We start from the raw sequence: 25052 nt of genomic DNA, 5'->3' as shown, positions 1-25052 counted from the left end.
CAAGTTCAAACAGGTGCCATTAATACAGGTAACGAGTGGAGGACAGAGGAGTCTCTTAAAGAAGAAGTTACAGGTCTGTGAGAGCCAGAAATCTTGCTTGTTTGTAGTGACCAGATAATTATTTTCCACCATAATTTGCAAATAAATTTATTAAAAATCCTAATGTGATTTTCTGGATTTTTTTCTTCTCATTTTGTCTGTCATAGTTGAAGTGTACCTATGATGAAAATTGCAGGCCTCTCTCATCTTTTTAAGTGGGAGACCTTGCACAATTGGTGGCTGACTAAATACTTTTTTGCCCCACTGTATGGCCGATTCATGGCCCGATTTCAAGTTTTCATAACAATCGGTAATCTGCCTTTTTGGATGCCAATTACATTGCAATCCATGAGGAAACTGCGTGGCAGGCTGACCACCTGTTACGCGAGTGCAGTGTCAAAAGGACCTTGTGGCTGCAAGGAGCCAAGGTAAGTTGCTAGCTAGCATTAAACGTATCTTATAAAAATGTTCACATAATCCCTAGTTAAATACACATGGTTGATGATATTACTAGGTTAACTAGCTTGTCCTGCATTGCATATGATCAATGCGGTGCCTGTTAATTTATCATCGAATCACAGCCAACTTCACCAAATGGATGATGATTTAACAAAAGCGCATTCGCAAAAAAAGCACAATCGTTGCACAAATGTACCTAACCATAAACATCGATACCTTTCTTAAAATCAATACACAGAAGTCTATTTTTTTAAACCTGCATATTTAGTTAAAAGAAATGCATGTTAGCAGGCAAAATTAACTAGGGAAATTGTGTCACTTCTCTTGCTTTCAGTGCAAGCAGAGTCAGGGTATATGCAACAGTTTGGGCCGTATGGCCCGTTGCTAACTGTGTGACCGTAATTAATTTGCCTGAATTTTACATAATTATGACATAACATTGAAGGTTGTGCAATGTAACAGCAATATTTAGACTTAGGGTTGCCACCTGTTTGATAAAATAAGGAACGGTTCCGTATTTCACTGAAAGAATAAACGTTTTGTTTTCGAAATGATAGTTTCTGGATTTGACCATATTAATGATTAACGTATTTCTGTGTTTATTATAATTAAGTCTATGATTTGATATTTAATAGAGCAGTCTGACTGAGCGGTGGTAGGTAGCAACATGCTCGTAAGTATTCATTCAAACAGCACTTTATTGCGTTTACCAGCAGCTCTTAGCAATGCCTGATTCACAGCGCTGTTTATGACTTCAAGCCTATCAACTCCCGAGATTAGGCTGGCAATACTAAAGTACCTATAAGAACATCCAATAGTCAAAGGTATATGAAATACAAAATGGTAGAGAGATAAATAGTTAACGCGTCATAATTCCTGGAAAAACTACAACCTAAAACATCTTATCTGGGAATATTGAAGAACTGGGAATATTGAACCACCAGCTTTCATATGTTCTGAGCAAGGAACTTAAACATTTGCTTTTTTACATGGCACATATTGCACTTTTACACACACACACACACACACACACTTATTTTGTTTAGCTCTCCTGGTTGTGACATTGATGAACTTGCGCAAGCACATTTGTAGTTGATTCATTTGGAGCACAACCCTGCATCCTCGCCATCACACAATTACTGTTGTTCATGCAATCCAAAAACAGCCCATTATAAATTGCAATCTGGGTCAGGTGGGCATGATTTGAAAGCTTGTTCTATTGCCAACATGACTAGCTAAGTTATAAAATACGATCTTACAGTGTTAGGCTTTCAAAAGGCAATTCTGACAAATAGATCATAATTATGGTGCTCATAGAAAGGGGTCATGAGTGCATTCAGTTGTGCCGCGGCACATTTTCTTCACAACAACCCATGGTATTTATGACGCCATGTCATCTTGTAACTGTACACCACACATAGTGATCATAAACATTGACACTGTATATGACATGAGTTTTATGATATGAAATGTGAAGTGCACATTTTGACTCATGGATGTTTGGCTTGCTTGTATGACATCAAAGAGGTATTCAAGCCTCAACGTCTCATCTTACAAAATACATAATGATCTTAATTTATAGCATTTCCCTCATTCCCAATTAACAGAAGGGATGGGGCAAATCAGAACAGATGTCAGTCAAAACCCATACAGCATATAGCATGTTACTGTACAGCCACCACATTCCACTTAGTACCCCAATCTGCCATTTTCAACCTGTATACGGGTAGCAGTGTAAAGGGTTCAACAGTCAGTTGTATGAACTATGAGACAAGAAAACATGCCAAAGATTTTGTTGACACATCAAAGCACGTCTATTCCGCTTGATTATCTTTGAGAAGAGAAGCCTTGCCAAAGTTTGACAGTGTTATTGTTAATACTGGCTGCTCCCTGTGTCTGTTAGCGGAGTGTTATCCAATTGTGTTTATGTGGCAGCTAATGATACAGTATGCTGACACAGATTTGACATTGTACTACTTCACTATTCTTTTATTGAGTGAGAGTAATCTATTCCATCATAATGTATGGGGCTGAATCAGTGTAGCTAAATGCTTGTGCTTCTAGTTCCGACAGTGCAGTAATATCTAACAAGTAATCTAACAAATTCACAACGACTACCTTAACACACACACACACACACACACAATGCAAGGGGATGGAATAAGAATATGCACATATAATTATATGGATGTGATGGCCGTGCGGCATAGGCAAGATGCAATAGATGATATAAAATACAGTATATACACATGAGATAAGTAATGTAGGATATGTAAACATTATCAAAGTGGCATTATTTAAAGTGACTAGTGATACCATTATTAAAAACATTTATTAAAGCGGCCAGTGATTTGAGTCTATGTTAGTGATGGCTGTTTAACAGTCTGATGGCCTTGAGATAGAAGCTGTTTTTCAGTCTCTTGGTCCCAGCTTTGATGTACCTGTACTGGATGATAGCAGGGTTCACAGTGAGGGTTTTAGGTGACAAGTCATATTTCTTCAGCCTCATGAGGTTGAAGAGGAGCTGCTGTGCCTTCTTCACCACGCTGTCTATGTGGGTGGACCATTTCAGTTTGTCCATGATGTGTACACCGAGGTACTTAAAATGTTCCACCTTCTCCAGGACTGTCCCGTCGATGTGGATAGGGGGATGCTCACTCTGCTGGTTCCTGGTCCACGATCATCTCCTTTGTTTTGTTGACGTTGAGTGAGAGGTTATTTTCCTGACACCACACTCCGAGGGCCCTCACCTCCTCCCTGTAGGCTGTCTTGTCATTGTTGGTAATCAAGCCTACTGCTGTAGTGTAATCTGCAAACTTGATGATTGAGTTGGAGGCGTGCATGGCCACGCAGTCATGGGTGACAGGGATTACAGGAGAGGGCTGAGAACACACACTTGTGGGGCCCCAGTGTTGAGTATCACCACCTGGGGGTGGCCTGTCAGGAAGTCCAGGACCCAGCTGCACAGGGCCGGGTCGAGACCCAGGGTCTCAAGCTTAATGATGAGTTTGGAGGGTACTATGGTGTTGAATGCTGAGCTGTAGTCAATGAACAGCATTCTTACATAGTTATTCCTCCTGTCCAGATGGGATAGGGCAGTGTGAAGTGTGACGGTGATTGCATCGTCTGTGGACCTATTGGGGCGGTAAGCAAATTGGAGTGGGTCTATGGTATCAGGTAAAGTGGAGGTGATATGATCCTTGACTATTCTCTCAAAGCACTTCATGATGACAGAAGTGAGTGCTATAGGGCGATAGTCATTTAGTTTAGTTTCCTTGGGAACAGGAACAATGGTGGCCATCTTGAAGCATGTGGGAACAGCAGACTGGGATAGGGATTGATTGAATATGTCCATAAATGCACCAGCCAGCTGGTCGGCGGATGCTCTGAGGACGCGGCTAGGGATGCCATCTGGGCCAGCAGCTTTGCAAGGGTTAACATGTTTAAATGTTTTACTCACGTCAGCCGCGTTGCAGGAGAGCCCACAGTCTTTGGTAGTGGGCCATGTCGGTGGCACTGTATTGTCCTCAAAGTGCGCAAAGAAGTTGTTTAATTTGTCTGGGAGAGAGACGTCGATGTCCGACTCATCCTCTCTCTAGTTTATCATCCTCAATTCAAGCCAGATACTGGCAATTGCACAAACAGCAGAGTTGTAGTTTATGGGCAGACACAATACTACTACATTACATACAGCCTGGGCTTTTGTTTAAAAAAAGCTAATCTAATATGAACTAAACAGACAAAGCAGTATATTAAAACCTTGGTTTGAAGGCGCCAGTGTTTACACAAACAACGCCAGTGTTCACACAAATCAGTTCTGTTTATGGCAGCCAGAGCCGGGGTTTATCAGGCTCTCACAGGGAAGGAGGCTGTTAGACAACCAACCTTACCATGCCCATATGTGCTTCACACAAGCTATCCAGACAAGCAACTGGCATCTTGTCACATGGAGCTATGAGGGCTGTGTCAGGCCCAGCGTGCGTCACTACCGGCTTGCCTCGCTGCACTCCAAACACTGTGGCGTCTGTCAGGCTGGGACGGACATATGCCTCCATCCCTCATGCCACTCGCTCCTATTAAAATGCTTGACATTCAATGCTACATTCACAAGTCAACACATGACTGCTGCTCACGATTCTGGGCCCGTATCCACAAAGCATCTCAGAAAAGGTCCTATAATATTACCGTTAAATCAACACACTCGTCACTACCATTTAACAACGCTTTGGCAGTTTGGCATCCAAAAACTTGCCGATAATGTTGCATAAAACATTTGAAGGGTCTATAATTTTCATTCAACACAAAGTTAACATTGGCACCTAGACGCTTTTAATTACCCAACTGCTAGGCATATTTTTTAACAACCTGTTATTGTCCTCCAAAGGCATAACGTATGTTCACGTATGTTTTTTAACAACCTGTTATTGTGCTCCAAAGGCATAACATATGTTATATATGGGTTGATCATATATAAAATATCAAAGCAACTGCATGTGACACAGTAGCCACTGACACCTCATGAGGTCTCCTAAATATCTGTCGACTAGGTGGGACTCTTATAACCAAAGAGGCTTCATGCATAGCTTTTATGTTTACCCATAAGAGTAGGAATAAAATACTCTCTGCTCAGACGATTGCTCTCAATGCAAGTGGACTGGCTTCAGAATTCAGTAAATCTCAGTATGTCATCATGATTGATTCCATGGTTGTCAAAATTAAACTCAGACATTTGGTATTGATACAACATCCTTTAAAACATCACACAGTGGTACAGTGTTGTGAAAACCCAGCAAGTTTGGTGAATGAACAGAAATGCAATGGTATTCCTTGTTACCCATAATTTCTTCCAACTCAACATCACATTCAGATATTTTATTTCAACTCTGTTCCATCCATCACAAAACTCCTAAGACAAGCTACAAATGGTCTGTGCTATCAAGACCTCATCTTTTAAGCCACCAATAAAATAAGCCAAAAAAGAACTGCAATGTACACTATGTGCAGTATATGTTATGTCTTGTGAAATGGATGATATGCTTATGATTCTACTCTACTGCTAAATCAATAAACCTATAAACCAACTACTACTTCTGCTACTAATATTACAATAGGGTAAATCCATTTGAATTCAACAACATCTTCACAGCATCCCTTTTGATATAAACAAAAATTTCCATATATGATTGCCCATGGAAGAAGTGGTCAGAAAGTGAGTTTTCGGACCTGAATGCAAAAAGAATTCAAGAGATAAAGGTGCTCAAAGTTGACCCATTTTGCATACCCCACCATACCATGGAGACATCCATGTCTTCATCACTGGAAAATAGAAACGGTTGAGATTGATATCATTTAAAAGCTTACAAACAGGGTTGTCAAACTGTTCTTTTACAATTTATGTCATTTATTAAGCTTAATTGTCAATTATCAAAAAATGCGTACAGTCTCATTTTTCATATTCTCATAAATTGTAGCTTAGAAATAATCTGAGGTTTTCGTTTTGTGCCCGCCATCAGTTGAGACATAACATGCTCTTGAAAACAGGGTGCGTGTCATTTCAATCATAGAAATATAATCCATAGAATGGACCTATCCCTTCAGACCACTGCAATTTGGTGCGCAAAATGGGTCAACTTTGAGCACCTTTATCTCCTGAATGTTTTGGCATTCAGGTCTAAAAGTTACTTTCTGACCACTTCATCCATGGGCAAACATGCATGGAAATGTTTGTTTAAATCAAAAAGGATGCTGTGAAGATGTTATGGAATTCATATGGATTTATCCTACTACAACAACTAGAACTACCACTTCTTACATACACAAAAATCACTGTCTTTAACTTTGACCTATAATTAAGATGGTAGTCAAACTCTCAATACAAACTCACATTTAAATGTGCCTCTTCTTGGTAAAGTACGTATTTAAAAGGGATCTGTGATAGATTCCCAGTACTGTTGTCCAAACCCTTGACCAAGCTCAGTTTCAGCTAATGAAGCTAAAACACAGCTGGCCTGTGGGAAATTGCTCACCCAGAGAATGCTGTCTAATTAGCAGCAACAGGATGGGTTTCAGTATTGGCCACTGGGAAAAATCACACAAACCACATGGAGCAAAGAGAACCACTCCAATGGCACCACTCACTTTCCCACCACCCAAAGATGCCTCAATGATTTTGGACAGAGCTTTTGTCATGGAAAACCCAAATCATGATGGAACCTTAACAGGTCCTCACTGGTGTCCTAAACTAAAAACACTTGACAAAACTACTCATAACAATATTTTACTTCAATCCAATGTGGTATTCTGCTTACGCTGTATCATTACCAAGTCTTAACTGTTCCTGATGAAACCAGCCAAAATAAAAAACACCCTCAAACTATCAGTCCCTGAAAATAGCAGACATACTGTACACACCATCACAACGTGAGCTCATAGTAACTCACCACACCTCCTTTCCTAGTAAGGCAGTAAACAGACACACAGTCATCGGTCTGTGCTAGAGATATCCTTTTCAAAGTCAAATCAACTCAGTGTTGATAAAGAGGCAGTTTACCTAGTAGTCCAAACTGACTGTCTGCTAGTGTCAGAGGACCTACCTTGTGGGAAATCCACCTTGTTAGAATCATAACTAAGGACCAGATCAGTACAATTCCCATTGGACCGTGTGGCCGAGGATCATACTCCCTCTCCCTGGATGTACATTCGTGTTTCTGTGTCGTGGGTCCAGCCCGGATAAATATTAGCAGACAGGCAGACAAAGGACAGCTCAAGGCCCAGGCAGGCAGAAGGGGACAGACAGAGAGTAAGCAGAGCCTTGTGCAGCTGTCTTAGCTCCAGCGCTAGCTACCTATCACCTGACTGACTGCCCAGTCCTAACACTCCAGGGACTGCCTGACAGACTGACTGGCTGGGCTGGCTGACTGACTGCCAGTCGACCGAAGGGCTGGTGTGAGGGGCACAGACCACGCTCTCTCCCTTCAGCCCCATATGGACTGATGGTGATGCACTGTGGCAACGGCCAAACACCATCATAAACACTGACACAGAGAAGGGGGGGGGGTAGAGAGGACAAGGTGTACCAACATTACTACACCTCAATGTCACGTTATTCATGACGTAAGGGTTTGAGAATCCAAAAAGGTCAGAAGGAGATGACTGCATAGCCTGGCTTCAACAGTATGTGTGCCTTGCTAAAGGCATGGCGGTTTGGAGAGTTGGCATACAGTACATATGAATTGTCAATATGAAACATGGGACACACAATGGCAGAGATATCCTTTTAGTCAAATCAACTGTGTTGATAAGAAGGCAGTGATACCTAGTAGTCCAAACGAACTGTGTGCTGGGGTCAAATGACCTACCTTCTAGGAAATCCCCCTTGTTAGAATCACAACCAAGGACCAGGATCATACCAGTGTTCTTTCCCTGCACTTAAGGTACACATATTTGAGTTTGCCATAGCAACACGAGTCCTACAATGTAAAAACGTGGGTTCTGCTGCCAAGATGAAGACAAAAGGTTTATACTATGAGAAATGATCTCTGATAATAAGCCCAAATTAAACATGAGGGGAATGAGATCACTGACATTCCCAAGTCTTTGTTCTACTATGCACTTAACGTCATCAGAACAATGTGGCTCCTTTTGCAACATAAACTTAGAGAAAGAATCAGTTATACCATTAACATAAGTTACAATCTTACACAATACAAGTCAGTCTGGCCGATTATTGTAGGAAGAGAGACAAAGGGAAAAGTTTCTGAGACCCTCTGGGTCTGTAGCCTTGAATAAATGCTGTCCCAAAACAGGGTTAGGTATGCCCTCATACTCAGGCAGCGCACAGCCCGAATTAGACCCTCAACATACGTCGACATCACAGCTGATAAGTGTGGTGAAAGGGGACCAGAAATAGACCACCATCACACGCCATCATCAGGCAAGGGCCTCAAACCAACGGCACAGGAAGTCTTGGGAAATTGTCATCCTCCATGCAGCAACAGAGTCCCTGCAAGGACAGCTACGCAAATGATTCCACTCTAAAATCTAGCTAACAGGACACTTGGGATGTTTCCTGATTATTCCCTCGACTTCAGTGTCATTGAGGGGCCACGAATACACTAGTGGTGAAGACGGTTCCGATTTCTCTACGATAAATGCCTACTCCTAGAAAATATTAAAATGACAAACAGACCTCAATGTTAAACATGTCATATTTCAAAAGGTTAGTTACTCAAATTTTTTATTAAAAACGATTGCAGACATTTGAAAGCAGGCCTAAATATCAACCAAAAGTCAGTTGTAGAGTTAACTACCTCTTTTCCATTTGGTGGAAATGGGAATATAAAAACTAAATGTGCAGTGTCAAAACAGCTGCATGCAGAGCAACTGTGTAAAATAAGCTCTTTCATAGATAATCCACTTATGAGATACAGCGGATTCAGAAAATATTTAGACCGCTTGACTTTTTCCACATTGTTACGTTACAGCCTTATTCTAACAATTCCCCATAAAAACAAAGCAAAATCTGTTTTTTTAGACATTTTTGAAAATGTATTAAAAATAAACTGAAATATGAAATTTACATAAGTATTCAGACACTTTACTCAGTCCTTTGTTGAAGCACCTTTGGCAGCGATTACAGCCTTGAGTCTTCTTGGCTAGGACGCTAAAATGTGTATGTGACCAATAACGTTTAATTTTATTTATTTGGGCAAAGTTCCCAAATAAATCAAATTAAATGTTATTGTTCATTCTTCTCTGCAGATCCTTTCAAGCTCTGTCAGGTTGGATGGGGAGCGTCACTGCACAGCTATTTTCAGGTCTCTCCAGAGGTGTTAGATCGGGTTCAAGTCCGGGCTCTGGCTAGGCCACTCAAGGACATTCAGAGACTTGTCCTGAAGCCACTTCTGCGGTGTCTTGGCTGTGTGCTTAGGGTTGTTGTCCTGTTGGAAGGTCAACCTTCGCCCCAGTGAGGTCCTGAGTACTCTGGAGCAAGTATTCATCAACAATCTCTCTGTACTTTGCTCTGTTCATCTTTCCCTCGATCATGACTAGTCTCCCAGTAACTGCCACTGAAAAACATCCCCACAGCATGATGCTGCCACCACCATGCTTCACCGTAGGGATGGTGCCAGGTTTCCTCCAGACGTGACGCTTGGCATTCAGGCCAAAGAGTTCAATCTTGGTTTCATAAGACCTGAGAATATTGTTTCTCATGGTCTGAGAGTCCTTTAGGTGCCTTTTGGCAAACTCCAAACGGGCTGTCATGTGCCTTTTATAGACAGGTGTGTTTCTTTCATGTCCAAATCATGTCCAATCAATTGAATTTACCACAGGTGGATTCCAATCAAGTCGTAGAAACATCTCAAGGATGATCAATGGAAACAGGATGCACCTGAGCTCAATTTCGAGTCTCATAGCAAAGGGTCTGAATACATATGTAAATAAGGTGTAATAAATTTGCAAACATTTCTAAAAACCTGTTTTTGCTTTATCATTATTGGGTATTTTGTGTAGATTTCTGAGGATTTGTTGTTATTTAATCCATACTTTCTGAAGGCACATTGGAAAGCCTACAAAACCACATACCATCTGTGCCTAGTGGCGGTCCAGCAACTAAGGAGCCGATTAAGATTGAGTGGGCAACCTGGTCTCATAGACTAAATGTAATATAGGAAAAGTCAATCCTGGACATTAAAATTAGTATGATATGTTACGTTTAGCATGGTTACATAAGACAGAAGGTTACTTAAGGCAAAAAAAGAAAGGAGGATGGTTGGTCGGGGTTGATGGTTTTTCGCTTTGTCATTATGGGGTACTGTGTGTAGATTGAGGATTTAAAAACCTTTTTTAATCCATTTTAGAATAAGGCTGTAACGTAGCAAAATGTGGAAAAAGTCAAGGGGTCTGAATACTTTCCCAAACGCACTATAGATAATATTCCACATAATACTTTCCAGTTGAATAATGTGACGACAGCAAGCTCTCTCATACTGGACATGTCTCTGTCTACATCCCAAATGGCACCCCTTTGCACTACTTTTGAACAGGGCCCAAAGGGCTGTGGTCAATAGTGCACTATATGGAGAACAGGGTGCCATTTTTCAACATAGCTTCTGTTCCATAGTCACGTGTGATGATGATAAAGCCATCAGAGTGCTGGAAACAGCATAACACAGGTTTGTTTGTTTTTCCAGCTCATCATGTTTCTGGCGGGTTGGGGAGAGCTACAATAATATATTAAGACGTGTCCTAGGCGCTCCCATTCAAGGATTTACAAGGCATTTCTTTCTGAAATCATCTGTGAGCTTTGAAGAGGAGACTAGTTTGAAAGCATGTGTGAGCTGGATTGAAAGAAGACTGGTTTGAACTGTAATTCCGGTTTGGCATGACACAAACAAGCAAATGAAACTGGTTGAAAAATAAGGTCAGAAGATAAACATTTCTTTATCAAAGGACAGATTATTAGGACGAAACCTGGGCTTGCGTTTAGTATCAGTTCAGCCTTCCTTTAGGCCTCAAAGCTGTCAAAATATGCAAATTCAGACTTCATGCAAACTAAAGTTGACCATATATTCAAATCTGACAGGACACTCATCCACAAACAGTATGACAGGTAAATTTACCTGAAGCTCGAACAAGGCTATCCTATCAAGCACTGGCCCGTGGAATGCATACTGTAACATGTAGTGTACCATCATCTCCCCCTATTTTGCATAGAACCTTAGGATGTAGGTAGGACTTGAAGAAACTGTCAAAGTTCTTGACATTTTCCAAATTGACTGACCTTCATGTCTTAAAGTAATGATGGATTGTCGTTTCTCTTTGCATATTTGAGCTGTTCTTGCCACAATATGAACTTGGTGTTTTACCAAATAATGCTATCTTCTATATACCACCCCTACCTTGTCACAACACAACTGATTGGCTCAAACGCATTAAGAAGGAAAGAAATTCCACAAATTAACTTCTATCAAGGCACAACTGCTAATTGAAATGCATTCCAGTGACTACCTCATGAAGCTGGTTGAGAAAACGCTAAGAGTGTGCAAAGCTGTCATCAAGGCAAATGGTGGCTACTTTGAAGAATGTTTAACACTTTTTTGGTTACTACATGGATTCCATATGTGTCATTTCATAATTGTGATGTCTACACTGTTATTCCACAATGTAGAAAATAGTAACAACATGAAATGAGTAGGTGTGTCCAAACTATTGACTTGGACTGTAGCTTTTTTTTTTGGGGGGGCTCAGTCAGGGTCTCAATTTCAAAATGTTCAATTCAGATGACTGTCAGTCAGATCAGATGCCTTTGATGTGGTTCAACTATGGACACACAATCACACAGGCTTTGGCTGTCATGTTTCAACAGGCTCCCTAGTCCTACCCACATCACTCATGCAGCATCTTGACACATCTTGACGTCACTGGCTCATTCAACAGCAGTCTCCTTATCTCCATCTGCATCATCCTGTATTATTCATAAGGTCTAAACATCTGAGCAAAGTTTAGTATGCACACACCTTAGACAGCCATATCTATTAACTACAAGCTAGTCTGATGAGTACATGGCTACATGACTAGACAGCTAAAACAGATTATTCACTTCCCACAGCAGATGACACATTCTGGCGTGCTTCTGAAAAAATGCACAGCATCTGCGTCACTGAGCAACTCAGGAAATACCTGGACTGTAATCTTCATTATGCTGTAGCTGTACAGTAAGTCCATTGCAGCAAATGACTCGGTGTTGGAGGTGCCTTGACATTTAAAATCTGAATTGTATCCATCAATCAAGCAGACAGACCAATCAGGTTTATTAGTCTGGGCTATTACTCTAGGGCAAGTAAACCTTCAGTTCTAGTGGGCTGGCTGACTACAGCGATGTAACTAATAAAGCTAAAAGAGGAGGAAAGTACAGGAGAGATTAACTCTCCCTTAGCCTTTGTGTGGCCTGTCCCTAAAACACATTCAGTCTCTAAACTGTAAAAGAAACAAGAGCTAAAATTGTTCTAAGGTGCTTCACAAATTCAAAGTATCCCCATGAATTGTGGCACTTCAGTGTGAAAAGCAGCTTGAGCATCTCCGCATTCCTTCCAGTGTGTTACCTGTAGTAAATCCCACTTCAGAGGGTGTGTGTGTGTGTCTACACTGGATGGGCCCTTCTCTTAATGGAACAGACCATGAGGTCTGGCTCATGGAGGGCCATAAAAGACAATCAGCAATATAGGGGAAAGGCAAACAGTCTGGACTGGAGCATTGTGAGGGGTTCATAAACTAATCACAGACCCTTACTGGCCTCTCACAGAACACAGAGTGATGCAGGGGAGTTGGAGGTGAAGTGTGAGGTAAGGACCATCATGTCATATCTACCTCCTGAATAGTTCCATTTGCAATCTTATTATGTAAACATATAACAATTTAACCTCACTTTGATCAAGTATGAATATGAAGAGAATATCTCTAATAACAGAAAACAACTTTACACAATGATGATGTCTTCAACTAAAAGAATGAAACACCTCAGAAACTTTTAAAGGGATACTTCGGGATTTTGGCCATGAAGCCCTTTATCTACTTCACCAGTCATGTGAACTTGTGGATACCATTTGTATGTCTCTGTGTCCAGTATGAAGGAAGTTAGAGGTAGTTTAGCATTAGAGCTAGCATTAGCGCAATGACAGCAAGTCTATGGGTATCGACAGCAAGTCTATGGGTATCGACAGCAAGTCTATGGGTATCGACAGCAAGTCTATGGGTATCGACAGCAAGTCTATGGGTATCGACAGGAAGTCTATGGGTATCGACAGGAAGTCTATGGGACAGGAAGTCGACAGGAAGTCTATGGGTATCGACAGGAGGTCTATGGGTATCGACAGGAAGACAGGAAGTCTATGGGGTATCGACAGGAAGTCTATGGGTATCGACAGGAAGTCTATGGGTATCGACAGGAAGTCTATGGGTATCGACAGGAAGTCTATGGGTATCTGCATGTTAGCAGATGCTAACGCTAGGAAAGAAACAAATCAAGTATAGTCTACGGTTTTCTTTCAATAAAAGTAGCAAAACAGCTGGTTGTTAATGACTAACTACATTTTACCTAATAATTAAGTGTATTAAACATCTGTGTGATGTGATCAATCCGTTTATTCCAGTTCAGAATTAAATTATTTATTGTATTTTAACAGCAACAGTTCCAACCTAGACAGGTATGTAAGAGTGTTTTTAAATGGGGAAAAATAAACATGAAAAGATTTATGGGTATTTCAGTGTTATTTGTTTTTGTCTATATTGCAGTTTTTTAGGCATAAGGGCAATGAAATGTACCAATATTTAGGTATAGTTGCATATTTTCCTAAGCTTGGGTCCCAGGAAAACACAGAATTTCTCATCTGGGTCCCAGGCTGAAAAAGTTTAAGGACCCCTGGTCAAAGGTATTTGAAATACAAATGGTAGAGAGAGAAATAGTGCTATAATTCCTATAATAACTACAACTTCTTAACTGCAATAATTGAATTCTCATAATAAAAAGAACCACTAGCATTCACATGTTCTGAGCAAGGAGCTTTTGTTCATGGCAGATATTGCACTTTTACTTTCTTCTCCAACACTGTGTTTTTCCATTATTTAAACCAAATTGAACAGGTTTCATTATTTATTTGAGACTAAATTGATGTTATGTATTATATTAAGTTAAAATGAAAGTGTCCATTCAGTATTGTTGTAATTGTCATTATTACAAACAAAAAAAAACAAAAAAAGGGTTTATGATAGTTCGACCCATTTTATGATTTTTATATTTATTGGAGGACCAAAAGTTGATACCAATTTTAATCGGCCGATTTAAATAAAAATAATAACAATACAAAAAATAAAAAAAATATTTAAAAAAAAAAAATAAAAAATATATATATATATAACACACACACACACGTGGGGCAAAAAAAGTATTTAGTCAGCCACCAATTGTGCAAGTTCTCCCACTTAAAAATATGAGAGGACTGTAATTTTCATCATAGGTACACTTCAACTATGACAGACAAAATGAGAAAAAAAAATCCAGAAAATCACATTGTAGGATTTTTTATGAATTTATCTCATTTTGTCTGTCATAGTTGACGTGTCCCTATGATAAAAAATTACAGGCCTCTCATCGTTTTGGGAAGTGGGAGAACTTGCACAATTGGTGGCTGACTAAATATTTTTGGGCCCCACTGTGTGTGTGTGTGTGTGTGTGTGTGTGTGTGTGATATATATATATTTATTTTTTTTTATTTTAAATATTTTTTTTATTGTTATTATTTTTATTTAAATCGGCCGATTAAAATTGGTATCAACTTTTGGTCCTCCAATAAATCGGTATCGGCGTTGAAAAATCATAAAATGGGTCGAACTCTATCATAAACCCTTTCAAATCAAATGGCTCACATGCACCAAATATTTTTTTTGTATCTTTACAACCACCTTAAAGTGGAACTGACAGCATTTTAGCAACATGGAATCTTATTCAAATATGTTCATATACACCCCCAGAAAGAACATTACACTTTTTATATTTTCTGACAAGCAAGCACTTCGATACGGTCATTTTATTACGTTTATAGTGAGGGAAAAAAGTTTTTGATCCCCTGCTGATTTTGTACATTTGCCCACTGACAAAGAAATGATCAGTCTATAATTTTAATGGTAGGTTTATTTGAACAGTGAGAGACAGAATAACAAAAACATCCAGAAAAACACATATCAAAAATGTTATAAATTAATTTGTATTTTAATAAGGGAAATAAGTATTTGATCACCTCTCAATCAGAAAGATTTCTGGCTCCCAGGTGTCTTTTATACAGGTAACGAGCTGAGATTAGGAGCACACTCTTAAAGGGAGTGCTCCTAATCTCAGTTTATTACCTGTATAAAAGACACCTGTCCACAGAAGCAATCAATCAGATTCCAAACTCTCCACCATGGCCAAGACCAAAGAGTTCTGCAAGGATGTCAGGGACAAGATTGTAGACCTACACACGGCTGGAATGGGCTACAAGACCATCGCCAAGCAGCTTGGTGAGAAGGTGACAACAGTTGGTGCGATTATTCGCAAATGGAAGAAACACAAAAGAACTGTCAATCTCCCTCGGCCTGGGGCTCCATGCAAGATCTCACCTCGTGGAGTTGCAATGATCATGAGAACGGTGAGGAATCAGCCCAGAACTACACAGGAGGATCTTGTCAATGATCTCAAGGCAGCTGCGACCATTGTAACCAAGAAAACAATTGGTAACACACTACGCCGTGAAGGACTGAAATCCTGCAGCGCCCGCAAGGTCCCCCTGCTCAAGAAAGCACATATACATGCCCGTCTGAAGTTTGCCAATTAACATCTGAATGATTCAGAAGACAACAGGGTGAAAGTGTTGTGGTCAGATGAGACCAAAATGGAGCTCTTTGGCATTAACTCAATTTGCCGTGTTTGGAGGAGATGGAATGCTGCCTATGACCCCAAGAACACCATCCCCACCGTCAAACATGGAGGTGGAAAAATTATGCTTTGGGGGTGTTTTTCTGCTAAGGGGACATGACAACTTCACCGCATCAAAGGGATGATGGATGGGGCCATGTACCGTCAAATATTGGGTGAGAACCTCCTTCCCTCAGCCAGGGCATTGAAAATGGGTCGTGGATGGGTATTCCAGCATGACAATGACCCAAAACATTCAGCCAAGGCAACAAAAAGGAGTGGCTCAAGAAGAAGCACATTAAGGTCCTGGAGTAGCCTAGCCAGTCTCCAGACCTTAATCCCATAGAAAACCTGTGGAGGTAGCTGAAGGTTCGAGTTGCCAAATGTCAGCCTCGAAACCTTAATGACTGCGGGGAAGATCTGCAAAGACGAGTGGGACAAAATCCCTCCTGAGATGTGTGCAAACCTGGTGGACAACTACAAGAAACGTCTGACCTCTGATTGCCAACAAGGGTTTTGCCACCAAGCACTAAGTCATGTTTTGCAGAGGGGTCCATATACTTATTTCCCTCATTAAAATGCAAATCAATTTAACATTTTTGATATGCGTTTTTCTGGATTTTTTTGTTGTTATTCTGTCTCTCACTGTTCAAATAAACCTACCATTACATTTATAGACGGATCATTTCTTTGTCAGTGTGCAAACGTACAAAATCAGCAGGGGATCAAAACTTTTTTCCCCCTCACTGTACGTATACTAAGGCATTTGTGAAAATGCTATAGCAATATAGAGTGGGAAAGCGATTAATAGACACTGCAGTAAATAAAACTGAATAAAAACATGTCTCGTCCAGGACCGGAGTTTACGCAGACCTGTGCGCCATAGCCAGTCAGAGCTACAGTAGGCCTTTATACAAACAAGCCATTTGCCACACAGGCCTTCCATCATTCACTTTGAACTGGACTGTGTGTTTACAGGCAGTTGCAACAGCGCAACTTTAGATCATTAGAATGCATTCACTAAATGTCACAAAATACACCTGAATGGATTTCTGCAAATACCACGAGAGTCCTCTTACATTGGGGAACTTTACAGTCAGATCAAACAACTGAAAAGGTAGGCTCTCTCCCCCTCAGTTATGCACATCAATCAACATCAATAACTAATGCCAGCCAGAGCAAGATGTGCTAAAAATCTAACGAAGGAACATAAGATAAACCCTCTCCAACTTTCAGCTAGTAGGCTGTCAATGCTGCACTGATAAGCAACGGGGAATTGTAGCCTGCTCATCCTTCTGCAGCTTGCCTGCCAATGCACGCTTGTCCCAACCAAGTACCCAAGCGAACTGGCTAAAATTAGCTAGCTTGCTACTCGCAGATACAATTGTGAGAACACCCCACGCTGACCATTTTACTCACCCTAACTGAACTGGTTAGGCTGTTTACATGTTGTCCAGAGCATTCATTACTAACTAGAACGTTTTTTTTGCCTGTCTTTGTTTACTGACAGTCATATTCAGCGGCTGTTGCACGTTTGTAAATTCGGCAGTTATTCTGAGCTCTGGCACATTCAGACGAGAGTACTCTGAAATCGGAGTAGCTAGATAGCCAGAGTGAATTTGCGAAGGCAAGAGATATGCTAGCTAACTGGATAACAGTCATTCAGGTTCTTGCTAGCTAACCAAATGACACCTGCATCTCTAGCTGTGTATAGCCACCAAAAAAAACAATGACGGGAAAAAGTCAAGTCACTCACCCACTTCAGATCAATGACCTTGCTAGTCTGATTGTATTGACATTCCCAGCTTTAGTTCAATTTCGTTCGTTTTTGTCCAAAATATTGAGTTATTGAAACAGTGCATCACAAATGGAGGCAGCAAACAATGTACCAGGCCAGCTGTGATTTACAACCTGATGGCAATATTTTATGGACTAGCAAGAAATGTATTGGTGAATTATATGAATTATGCATTGAACTGCATCCATCTATTCTGCCCACAATGCCTTAGTGTAAGTCATGGAACGTTGAGTCAAATAGAACCTATTTTTAAAACCTCTTATAAAGTTGGTTTTGTAGCATAAACTTGGAATGTAATATTAGTCACTTGTTTCACAAAGTAATTAAAGGGCTGTCATTTCCACTTGAAGTGTTATCCAATGTCCTTTATTATGGCTACTTAGATTGAGCAGTTTGATTAAAATAACAGCTTTGTGTATACTTTAAGGTTATGGTGTGGATATTATGCGTTTTTCCTTTTTCTGTAGGTTTGTTTGTTAAAGTGTCAGCAGGCTTCTACTACAGTATATCTGCCATACAGATGCAGACAGAGGTCATATGGGGCATAGAAACCTCCAGAGTACACCAGGCCATCCCAATATGTACCCCTTCTGCATGGATGGTTCAACACCAAGGAGTGGCAGTAACAGATGCTGATTCCAAAGAAAGCTAAGGAAGCTGAACTAAATGACTATCGCCCTGTAGCACTCACTTCTGTCATCATGAATTGCTTTGAGAGACTAGTCAAGGATCATATCACCTCCACCCACTCCAATTTGCTTACCGCCCCAATAGGTCCACAGACGATACAATCGCCATCACACTGCCCTATCCCATCTGAACAAGAGGAATACCTATGTAAGAATGCTGTTCATTGACTACAGCTCAGCATTCAACACCATAGTACCCTTCAAACTCATCATTAAGCTTGAGACCCTGGGTCTCGACCCCGCCCTGTGCAACTGGGTGCTGGACACCACCTGGGTCGCCCCCAACTCAATCATCAAGTTTGCAGAAGAAACTACAGTAGTATGCTTGATTACCAACAACGACAAGACACATTTCTGACATTTAATCATAGTAAAAATGACCTGTTTTAGGTCAGTTAGGATCACCACTTCATTTTAAGAATGTGAAATGTCAGAATAATAGCAGAGAGAATTATGTATTTCAGCTTTTATTTTTTTTCCATCGCATTCCCAATGGGTCAGAAGTTTACATACACTCAATTAGTATTTGGTAGCATTGCCGTTAAATTGTTTAACTTGGGTCAAATGTTTCAGGTAGACTTCCACAAGCTTTGCACAATAAGTTGGGTGAATTTTGGCCCATTCCTCCTGACAGAGCTGGTGTAACTGAGTCAGGTTTGTATGCCTCCTTGCCCACCACGCTTTTTCAGTTCTGCCCACAAATGTTCTATAGGATTGAAGTCATGGCTTTGTGTTGGCCACTCCAATACCTTGACTTTGTTGTCCTTAAGACATTTTGCCACAACTTTGTAAGTATGCTTGGGGTCATTGTCCATTTGGAAGATCCATTTGCGACCAAGCCTTCCCTTCCTGATGGATGTCTTGAGATGTTGCTTCAATATATCTACATCATTTTCCTACCTCATGGTGCCATCTATTTTGTGAAGTGCACCAGTCCCTCCTGCAGCAAAGCACCCCCACAACATGATGCTGCCACCCCCGTGCTTCACAGTTGGGATGGTGTTCTTCGGCTTGCATGCCTCCCCCTTTATCTTCCAAACATAACGATGGTCATTATGGCCAAACAGTTCTATTTTTGTTTCATCAGACCAGAGGACATTTCCCCAAAAAGTACGATCTTGTCCCCATGTGCAGTTGCAAACCGTAGTCTGGCTTTTTATGGCAGTTTTGGAGCAGTGGCTTCTTCCTTGCTGAGCGGCTTTTCCGGTTATTTCAATATAGGACTTGTTTTACTGTGGATGTAGATACATTTGTACCGGTTTCCTCCAGCATCTTCACAAGGTCCTTTGCTGCTGTTCTGGGATTGATTTGCACTTTTCGCACCAAAAGTACATTAATCTCTAGGAGACAGAACGCGTCTCCTTCCTGAGCGGTATGATGGCTGAGTGGTCCCACTGTGTTTATACTTGCATACTATTGTTTGTACAGTTGAACGTGGTACCTTCAGGCATTTGGAAATTGCTCCCAAGGATGAACCAGACTTGTGGGGGTCTACAAATGTTTTCTGAGGTCTTGGCTGATTTCCCCATGATGTCAAGCAAAGAGGCACTGAGTTTGAAGGTAGGCCTTGAAATACATCCACGGGTACACCTCCAATTGACTCAAATGACATCAATTAGCCTATCAGAAGCTTCTAAAGCCATGACATCATTTTCAGGAATTTTCAAGATGTTTAAAGGCACAGTCAACTTAGTGTATGTAAACTTCTGACCCACTGGAATTGTGAAACAGTGAATTATAAGTGAAATAATCAGTCTGTAAACAATTGTTGGAAAAGTGACTAGTTTTATGCACAAAGAAGATGTCCTAACAGACTTTCCAAAACTATAGCTTGTTAAGAAGAAATTCATGGAGTGGTTGAAAAACAAGATGTAATGACTCCAACCTAAGTGCATGTAAACTTCCGACTGCATATACTGTATCCTTCAGTATCTATTCTATTGTATATAGCCGCTGTCTATTGCATCTTAGCCGCTCTGTCACTGCGCATCCATATCTTTTTATATATTCTTTTCCCATTTCTTTACTAGATTATGTGTATTAGGTTTCGTTGTGGAATTGTTAGATATTATCAAATCAAATCAAATTTTATTTGTCACATACACATGGTTAGCAGATGTTAATGCGAGTGTAGCGAAATGCTTGTGCTTCTAGTTCCGACAATGCAGTAATAACGAGCAAGTAATCTAACTAACAATTCCAAAAAAAACTACTGTCATACACAGTGTAAGGGGATAAAGAATATGTACATAAGGATATATGAATGAGTGATGGTACAGAGCAGCATAGGCAAGATACAGTAGATGATATCGAGTACAGTATATACATATGAGAAGTATGTAAACCAAGTGGCATAGTTAAAGTGGCTAGTGATACATGTATTACATAAGGATGCAGTCGATGATATAGAGTACAGTATCAACGTATGCATATGAGATGAACAATGTAGGGTAAGTAACATTATATAAGGTAGCATTGTTTAAAGTGGCTAGTGATATATTTACATCATTTCCCATCGATTCCCATGATTAAAGTGGCTGGAGTAGAGTCAGTGTCATTGACAGTGTGTTGGCAGTAGCCACTCAATGTTAGTGGTGGCTGTTTAACAGTCTGATGGCCTTGAGATAGAAGCTGTTTTTCAGTCTCTCGGTCCCAGCTTTGATGCACCTGTACTGACCTCGCCTTCTGGATGGCAGCGGGGTGAACAGGCAGTGGCTCGGGTGGTTGATGTCCTTGATGATCTTTATGGCCTTCCTGTAGCATCGGGTGGTGTAGGTGACCTGGAGGGCAGGTAGTTTGCCCCGGTGATGCGTTGTGCAGACCTCACTACCCTCTGGAGAGCCTTACGGTTGAGGGCGGTGCAGTTGCCATACCAGGCGGTGATACAGCCCGCCAGGATGCTCTCGATTGTGCATCTGTAGAAGTTTGTGAGTGCTTTTGGTGACAAGCCGAATTTCTTCAGCCTCCTGAGGTTGAAGAGGCGCTGCTGCGCCTTCCTCACGATGCTGTCTGTGTGAGTGGACCAATTCAGTTTGTCTGTGATGTGTATGCCGAGGAACTTAAAACTTGCTACCCTCTCCACTACTGTTCCATCGATGTGGATGGGGGTGTTCCCTCTGCTGTTTCCTGAAGTCCACAATCATCTCCTTAGTTTTGTTGACGTTGAGTGTGAGGTTATTTTCCTGACACCACACTCCGAGGGCCCTCACCTCCTCCCTGTAGGCCGTCTCGTCGTTGTTGGTAATCAAGCCTACCACTGTTGTGTCGTCCGCAAACTTGATGATTGAGTTGGAGGCGTGCATGGCCACGCAGTCGTGGGTGAACAGGGAGTACAGGAGAGGGCTCAGAACGCACCCTTGTGGGGCCCCAGTGTTGAGGATCAGCGGGGAGGAGATGTTGTTGCCTACCCTCACCACCTGGGGGCGGCCCGTCAGGAAGTCCAGTACCCAGTTGCACAGGGCGGGGTCGAGACCCAGGGTCTCGAGCTTGATGACGAGCTTGGAGGGTACTATGGTGTTGAATGCCGAGCTGTAGTCGATGAACAGCAATCTCACATAGGTATTCCTCTTGTCCAGATGGGTTAGGGCAGTGTGCAGTGTGGTTGAGATTGCATCGTCTGTGGACCTATTTGGGCGGTAAGCAAATTGGAGTGGGTCAAGGGTGTCAGGTAGGGTGGAGGTGATATGGTCCTTGACTAGTCTCTCAAAGCACTTCATGATGACGGATGTGAGTGCTACGGGGCGGTAGTCGTTTAGCTCAGTTACCTTAGCTTTCTTGGGAACAGGAACAATGGTGGCCCTCTTGAAGCATGTGGGAACAGCAGACTGGTATAGGGATTGATTGAATATGTCCGTAAACACACCGGCCAGCTGGTCTGCGCATGCTCTGAGGGCGCGGCTGGGGATGCCGTCTGGGCCTGCAGCCTTGCGAGGGTTAACACGTTTAAATGTCTTACTCACTTCGGCTGCAGTGAAGGAGAGACCGCATGTTTCCGTTGCAGGCCGTGTCAGTGGCACTGTATTGTCCTCAAAGCGGGCAAAAAAGTTATTTAGTCTGCCTGGGAGCAAGACATCCTGGTCCGTGACTGGGCTGGCTTTTGTTGAGAAGTTGTTAGATATTACCTGTTAGATACTGCTTCACTGTCGGATCTAGAAGCATTTCGCTACACCCGCAATAACATCTGCTAACCATGTGTATTTGACCAATAAAATGTGATTTGGACTAGTTAAAAAGTTTACTGTGCCATCTTTACAAGTTATCCAGAGCTGTTGGAGCCATACAGAAAACACTTGTCAAAAACTGTCTTTAACGCATGGCATGAAAAACAAGGCCTCTACTGTGCAATGTTGTCAACAGTCCAGACCAGAGCACATTAAATATTGTGGTTCACTTTGGGACAGGTGAGCTGTTGGTTCACTTCAATAAGCTTCAATGGATCAAAACCTCTAAGCATTACAGATAAGGGGGGGGGCTTAAAACATTAGTACAATAATATCACGGTAGTGTTTTCATTGGTCACATTATTAGGGATGAGGGTTTTGTCACACAGGTCAAGTCAGGCATCTCACTGATCTAAGAGACTATGATAAAGATTTATAAAGATGATAGATCAGTCCACTGTGAGCTTTCCTGTGGAAGGGTCAACTTGATCAAAATGATGCGATAACAACTGTGATAACAATTAATTTGGTGGGCCACTAAAAATGTAAACAGGTAAAGGAATACGGCTACTTTTTTTCCATCAAAATATATACCTATACAAATATTTCCTGGCAGCAAGCACAACCCCAACCTTGACTTGATAGCTGAAAATGAAAGCATCAAATTGTTTTTGTTTATTCCCCAGATCGCTATTTCCCTTGCTCTTACCTTGGCCAGCTGTCTTGGGGCAGGTCCACCAAAAAAATAAGAATTGGAGCTGAAGCTAATGGCTCCCCTGCGGCTGAGAACGTGTTTAGGAACCGGCCTGTCTAGAGGCAAAACCGGTAACTGATAACATACTTCCATTGAACAGTCAAAGCTCGGTCCAGCTCAAATTGCAATAAAAAAGCAACATAAAACTCATATAAAAAAATTGCATTTAAGCTGCTGGCACAACTGAAAATGTAGTAATTCCAATAACAGTTCCACTTCCCTTTATTTGTGTCGAATAGAGTTATTGAGTGTAGAGGAAATGAGTCGTTCACTTTTTTTGATGCATCAAACTTGCACGTCACGTTGTCGATAGCAATCCAACTGCTCTAATATTGTGTTCCAATATCCATATTTTATCCATTTGGATTTTTCCCCATTATTCCCCTACTGAACTCAAATCCGGGCCTGAAAACGGAAAGGCCTCTTTCTTTTTGGTATCTCTGTAATAAATTGCTTCCTCATATTTAACAATATTTCCTTGTTTAATGGGGACTGTGCACGCCAAAGCAATCAAAAACAGACGATGAAAACCTAGACGGAAAAAAATTCCGAAAATAAGAGCCGTCATCTACAATGTTATATAAAAAGGAAATGTACAACTAAATGTGTATTTATTCTGTCCATGCTTGAAGTGGTGGTGGTAGAGAAAGTATTCCGCATGCATTCAGTCCATTTTCAACGCGTTGCTGGCATAGATTGCCGTAGCGCACAGACTGTCCATGTAGCATCACGGGGTTAATATGGGTTCTTCATGACCGTACACTCCGAATTTTTTTTTTAATCATGGGTCCAATAATTAACAGTAACAACAAAAGCTTCAACGCCACCGGAGTCCGTGTATTTCCTTTCGCTGACTCTACCCTCTTCCCAAACATAAATTCCCACCAGAGGTAGGTGGAGCTGTCGACTATCTGATGCGCCCTGTCTGAAACGTCCAATTGTATTTATCTATGGAATGTTACCCTCTTTGTGATTGGATGAAGAGGAACTGTTCATATAAAACATATAAATCTATTGGCAGCATGGAAAGCGCAGCGCTCTCTCGTCCCATTTTGTCACTGTAGTACAGTGGTTCCCAACTAGGGATACTAGGACCCCGTATTTGATTGAGTAGGTCTTGTTTGTTTAATTACTATCACAGATTATCCTATCCCCAGATGACCCTGTCACAGATATAATGTATTTATACGCTACATTGGTTTTCTTATATTAAAATACCAATTGTACAGTGTAAACTATTTATTTATTTAACCTTTATTTAACAAGGCAAGTCAGTTAAGAACAAATTCTTATTTACAATGACTGCCTACCCTGGCCAAACCCTAACCCGGGCGACGCAGGGGCAATTGTGCACAGCCCTAAACTACAAGTAACATGATTAGTGGATTATTGCAGAGATAACTGCTGTATCAATGGAGAACAGAATGTAAATGTGGCTTATTTTGCCATGATATGTGTAAACCTACTTTGAAAGAAATCTAAGTCAGTTACATGTTAGTCTGGACACATTTTAGTTGAAAACTATTGTTTTTACTTGATGTGTGTCTTTATTGCATTGTTGTTCTACATTGTTCAGATTCTAAAGGAAGTCTAGAGGACAGCCTAGATGGAGTAGGGGTGAGGAGTATAGGCAAACCTTCTTAAAGGGGCAATCCGCAGATGAATCAATAACAAAGCAGACACCCCACCTCTGTTTTGGTAAAAA

The 25052-nt window shown here is 41.2% G+C and overlaps 1 protein-coding gene across 7 annotated transcripts in view; it reads right to left on the bottom strand.

Annotated features, from left to right (window-relative positions):
• LOC112260440 (high affinity cAMP-specific 3',5'-cyclic phosphodiesterase 7A) overlaps positions 1-24233 on the bottom strand; it is a 47689-nt gene extending 23456 nt beyond the window's left edge. For 4 of the 7 annotated variants that reach the window (XM_024435549.2, XM_024435550.2, XM_024435551.2 and 1 more), the window contains exon 1: positions 23303-24233. In XM_024435549.2, the coding sequence (XP_024291317.1) occupies positions 23303-23440 (138 nt within the window). In that variant the 5' untranslated portion in view covers positions 23441-24233. Of the gene's footprint in view, positions 1-7091; positions 7229-23302 lie in introns of those variants that run through there. The other 3 variants (XM_024435553.2, XM_024435554.2, XM_024435555.2) reach the window with 2 other exon arrangements.
• Between the last annotated feature and the right edge of the window lie 819 nt (positions 24234-25052).

This window comes from Oncorhynchus tshawytscha, linkage group LG10, assembly GCF_018296145.1.
Source record: "Oncorhynchus tshawytscha isolate Ot180627B linkage group LG10, Otsh_v2.0, whole genome shotgun sequence".
Classification (NCBI taxonomy): Eukaryota; Metazoa; Chordata; class Actinopteri; order Salmoniformes; family Salmonidae; genus Oncorhynchus; species Oncorhynchus tshawytscha.
This window is presented reverse-complemented; position numbering and strand designations above follow the sequence as displayed.